Genomic DNA, 5140 nt, shown 5'->3' on the forward strand with positions numbered 1-5140 from the left:
ATTTTGTAAAAATTTGAATTATCTTTGGATAAGATCAAGTAAATTAGAGTTGCTGGCGCTGCGCCGGCGGCTGTTCGACAACAGCGTGCTGGAGCCCAAGGTGCGCACGGGCCGGCTGCAGCACACGGACCACCCCGAGCAGCCTTCGCCCGAGCCGAGCGCCACGCCGCTGCCCCTCACCACGCCGCTCATCGCGGCCTTCGACCGCTGGCACCGCCTGCGCGACACGTAAAGCATTGAGGGATACCCACTCCTTCTTTAACCTGTCCTGGCCGCATGACGAAGATGCAGTGAATGAAAACTGAAGAACAGGTGCATTAGGCATGGGGTATTTTGTTTAAATGGGGACCATTTTCAATAGTGGTCAGTTGTTGCAGTAAAAGTACCACTCTGTCATGCTTGCGAAACAGTCATATTAATTACCTGACAAGTGTACCACTGGTGTACCGATTATTTTATGTGACACTCAATAAACGGATGTAATGTTATATCGTCTTGGGTGGTTTTTGAAATGCATGCTGAATAAGCACCTGTCCTGCAACACTTTTCACCTGCATTATTTCTGAAGTTGCTCCTGATTTATTATTTTATTTTAATTTATGTGCTGAAAGTGTTTCTAATTAACATTGTGTCTGATGTTCCTTAAAGTTTATATGACACAGTATACCACGGTGATTTAGAAAAAGAGATTGATGCATTGAAATTGTTTCACTTTGATGCAATAGTACCTTAATTTTTTGGCACCGAACCTTTGTACATCATACATCTTGTAATGCTTGAAGGTTAATGTCACTTTTTCTCGTACTGCACTGTGACATACTTCAGCACACTGCATGGGAAACCATTGAAGGAAACAAGTTTGTGGCCACTTTGGGCTGCGCACTTCAGGTTGCATAAGTCATTGAAAATTAATTTGTTCGCCTTACCCTCTGTTATCAAATTCCTCTCAGAATTTACTCTGGAGGCACTTAATGTTCAAGGGGCATAACTATCCAGTATATTTTCTTAAACTGCATGGAAAACAGAGCCAGAAAACCAGGCTGTGCACTGAGTAGAGTCAGTTAGTTAATGTCTGTGATTTTTTAAAAAATCTCATCCACATTGACAATTTTTAGTGAGGGAAGCGGGAGGAATCAGAGGCAAATATATAACAGAATGTGCAGTATAATTGGCGAAGCGCGTGGTTAGCTTGGCCCTTTAAGAAAACGTAACAGTACACGAATAACTTTGCAGAGAGATCACTGCCTCTCCTGACTTGAAGCTGAAGTTCAAGAAGGATACATGGCGGAGGCAGCTGGTTAGCACAATGACAGCGAACTCATCCCCGGCTGTGGAAAAGTAGACAAAAGTAGGGGTCACTTGAAGTACTTTACAGTATATTCAGAACATAGCACTGCTTCAATACGAACCTTATGGTTGTTTGGAGACCGTTTGTTAGCAATCATGGCGGAGGCAGTTGGTTAGCACATTAACAACAAGTCATCCCCGGCTGTGGAAAAGTGGACAAAAGTAGGGGTCACTTGAAGTACTTTACAGTACATTCAGAACATACCACTGCTTCAATACGAACCTTATGGATGTTCGGAGGCCGTCTGTTAGCACAAATACAGCAAGTTCTCCACTCCAGTCCTCCTGGGCATGCGGCGTAGCCTGTGGAAAATAATGGCTGTTATTAAAATGACGAGAAAATTAGCAATACAGTAGCATATTGTTAGGGTGACCTCAGACATAACTCGTGAGCACAACGCAGCATAAACCATTGTTCGGGACCTGGAAGTTACTGGCTGAGGTCTTCATGGGATGCCATGAGCCATTTGAGTAGTTGTCGATTTTTTTTATCAGTATGTGCTGGGGAGAAGTAGAGTAAGTGTGAACATGTGTCGGGAGCACGGCCACGCATTTATGATAGCTGCCATTAATCTACAAGTAGCTCAACACATCAAGGGACATAGACAAAAGTTAGAAGAAGTCACTTTGTGAGTGGGTGTTTGAAGCGTGGAAAGCCTGGATGCAACGTATTGGCTGCCAGAAATACGACAATGTTGCTGGGGCCAGATCTTACTTGCCACAGAAAGGAATACGAAGCGGCCAAATGTGTAAATTCGGTATCCTGCTGTCAAGTTAATGAATGACTGTGGGTGTATGATAGGTTAAGTGCCGCGTTGAACGCTTTTCGATTTCATCACTGGTCGGACATTGACTTCTGGACATAGTTCACAGGTAGCATGTATATTTACCTTGATGTATGGGCGGACTCGTTGCTCCGTTGCCCTCGGCGGTGACGTTGACGTTGCCAACGACCATTCCACGCTGGGTCACCTGTCTCCTTCTCCACCTCCACCACCGCTCCCAACTGACGTGACGTGGCAGCTTTGGGGACGGGACGGGACGACGGGCATTGCCAACGGCTGCAACAAAAATACAGATTGTATAAGTCGAAATTTCACACTCTTTACGGGGGTCTAGTCAGTAATAACGTGCCTCCAAGGCTCAGCAGCGGCGGAAACACATGCAGAAAGCATGACTGCCATGACATGTCAATAGTTCGCGATGGCGTGCCGTTGGCATGCCTGGAAGTGTGGTGCGTTTGAACGACTTGGCCGGGGTATGGCGTAATTTGCAAAGATTAACAGATGAAGTAGTCTCCTGCGGCCACTGTCTACTATGTTTTCTTAAACTGCAAGAAAAACTGACCCAGAAAACAGGGCTCTGCCGTCTGTAATGTCAAGTAGTTAATTTCTGTATTTCTTTCCAAATCTTACTGCTATGTAAAATTTTAAGTCCTAATGGTTCATCTAATTTGTTCTCGTACTTGATTGTGATATATATTTCTGGAAACTAGAAGAGAAACCATTGTAGGAACCAATTTTGTTCCCATTGTGGCCCAGATACTTTTGATTTTATAAGAATATCAAAATATGCCTGACACTATAAAGTGATGTTACGAGTGTTTGCTTAAATATGACCATGGAGCAACTAAATCTGTCGATGACACCATTGTGTGGCACATTTTCTTAATCTACATGGAAAACATGGCCAGGAAAATGTAGTGTGCAGCCTGTAGGCTAAAATAGTGAATTTTGGTATTTTTTTTAAAATCTTACTGAGAACTGTCATTTTTTTTATTTTTGGCCCATACATGCTAGCACAGTCGTTCCTCTCCCTTCATAACTGCAACCAAAGGGACATGTTAAGCTGTGCCATAGGTTGAAGGAAATATGGGAATCTGATCTCACTGTTGTTTAATTTTTTGGCACCGAGCGAGCTATTGTATGGCATGCAAATTATAATTCCTAATGGTCACTGTCAATTTTTCCTGTGCATTACTGTGACATACATTTGTATAAACTACAGTAGAAACCACTGAAGAAAACAGTTCTGTGGCCACTGCAGGCTGCTCAGTCCTGGTTTTATAAGTCATTGAAAATATTTTGTTTGCCTTCAACTCTGTTACTGATGCCTTCTCAGAATTTACTCCGGAGGCACCTACTGTTCAAGGGGCATAACTGTCTAGTATATTTTCTTAAACTGCATGAAAAACAGAGCTAGTAAACCAGGCTATGCACTCAGTTGGGTCAGGTAGTTAATTTCTGTACTTATTTCAAAATCTAATGAACATGTATTATGTTTATTTCTCCCACACTGTACAACAAAGGAACCTACTCACTAATATTTGTATAGGATCTGCAGCTCTTCAAGCAGTGATGCAATGACAGGCACACAAAAGGAACGACCAATAAGTTGCCTCCTCGCAGAGAGGCTGAGGTCTCCTGTGTCAGTCCAGGAGCGGGAGTAACCAAACAGGACCTCCAATTCAGTGAGTCTCAGGTACGATTCCTTCCCATTGGCTTGGCGGACGGGGCGCCGACCATCAGCACACCTTTGAGAGGCAGGATTCGTTGTTATTGTCTGCAACTTTTTCACAAGGGCAGTCCTTCCGGGCTCTAGAAAGTCTTGCAGAATCAGTGAGGTTGATTGTTTTTGTCTTCCACCTAGTGTCAGGCTGGACAGGTTCCCCCCAAAAAATCTGTGAATGACAATGCAGCAGTGAGTACCATGATCAATCAGAAGTACCAGTATAAATGTTACGGATTGAAGGAGTCATACCTGGGCCTCCTCATGGGCACAAACTCTGAACTGCATACGGTAACTGGGCGGAGACCTCCAAAGGACCTTACCATAGCCAAGCGGGTACAACGGTCCATAGAACTGGTGTTCTCAAACAACCAGAAGAATTTCCGTCCAGCTCTCTCTGCCTGCAACTGGAAGAAGTTTTTAATCCGTACGTAATGGAAGAATAGTGGACCACTGCCATTCTTATCCCATAGACCCTTCCGCAGAGGATTCACTCTACTGAGATCCTGGCAGGGCGAGCCGCCAAGGACAAGGTGGGGGGCAATTCCAGATCGTTCGAGTGCCTCATTTGTGAGGTGAAGTACACTCCCGAGCTGGATAGCTTGGGGCACATGCCGTTCTTGTACTTTTATGCAGTTGTCATCAATTTCTGCCGTGTAGTACGATTGTATACGAATTCCAAGCCTAGTAAGAGCTGCATATGCACCACACACGCCATCAAATAAGCTCACCACACAGAGGCCTGCATCACCACCCTGAAAGCATAACATTCAGTTACTCTTTATTCATACCTTTCTTTGTTGTGGCCTGCGCAGCCTCATGACTCACCTGGTTACATGACACATTATCGAAACCTAGGAAACCATCATCAGGCTGCACATACTGCTCAATGACTGGCTCGGCAGGCGGTGTAACTCATCCTCTTCGACGGACGACGAATCTTGCTGTTCATGCTGCGTAGGTCGATACCTGCGCTTCCATGCTCCATACCATCGGTGCCTTTTGCGAGGAGCTGTCAGAAATTTGCGAATACTGCGCCTGCCCATAATTGGTGATGTTAGTCAGCAGTCAGGGCGTCTCGAACGGACTGCTGTCTGATTTGCGACGCCAAGCCAAGCCAGTAGGGTGGGTCTCCAAACAGGGGGACAGATAAGGTGGGCTCTGAAACACAAGACAGTGACTGAGAGTAAAATGACGAAGGTTACTGGCAACACAACTCACGGGACACTTACTGTGCCTAGATAACACCGACGTGACTGAGTATAAGTCTACGTGTGGAGACACC

At 45.0% G+C, this 5140-nt stretch overlaps 1 protein-coding gene across 1 annotated transcript; it reads right to left on the minus strand.

Moving 5' to 3' along the window:
- Positions 1 to 1148: 1148 nt before the first annotated feature.
- Positions 1149 to 4607, minus strand: LOC113213573 (uncharacterized). Its single transcript, XM_052272153.1, has 7 exons — positions 4587 to 4607; positions 4108 to 4262; positions 3668 to 4027; positions 2238 to 2408; positions 1571 to 1650; positions 1410 to 1489; positions 1149 to 1328 (listed from the first exon to the last, which is right to left on the minus strand). Exons 2-5 carry the CDS (start codon positions 4203 to 4205, stop codon positions 1596 to 1598), a joined length of 684 nt encoding a protein of 227 aa, XP_052128113.1. The 5' UTR covers positions 4206 to 4262; positions 4587 to 4607; the 3' UTR covers positions 1149 to 1328; positions 1410 to 1489; positions 1571 to 1595.
- Between the last annotated feature and the right edge of the window lie 533 nt (positions 4608 to 5140).

The sequence above is a fragment of the Frankliniella occidentalis genome, unplaced genomic scaffold (assembly GCF_000697945.3).
Source record: "Frankliniella occidentalis isolate FOCC.00 unplaced genomic scaffold, Focc_3.1 Scaffold191, whole genome shotgun sequence".
Taxonomy (NCBI): Eukaryota; Metazoa; Arthropoda; class Insecta; order Thysanoptera; family Thripidae; genus Frankliniella; species Frankliniella occidentalis.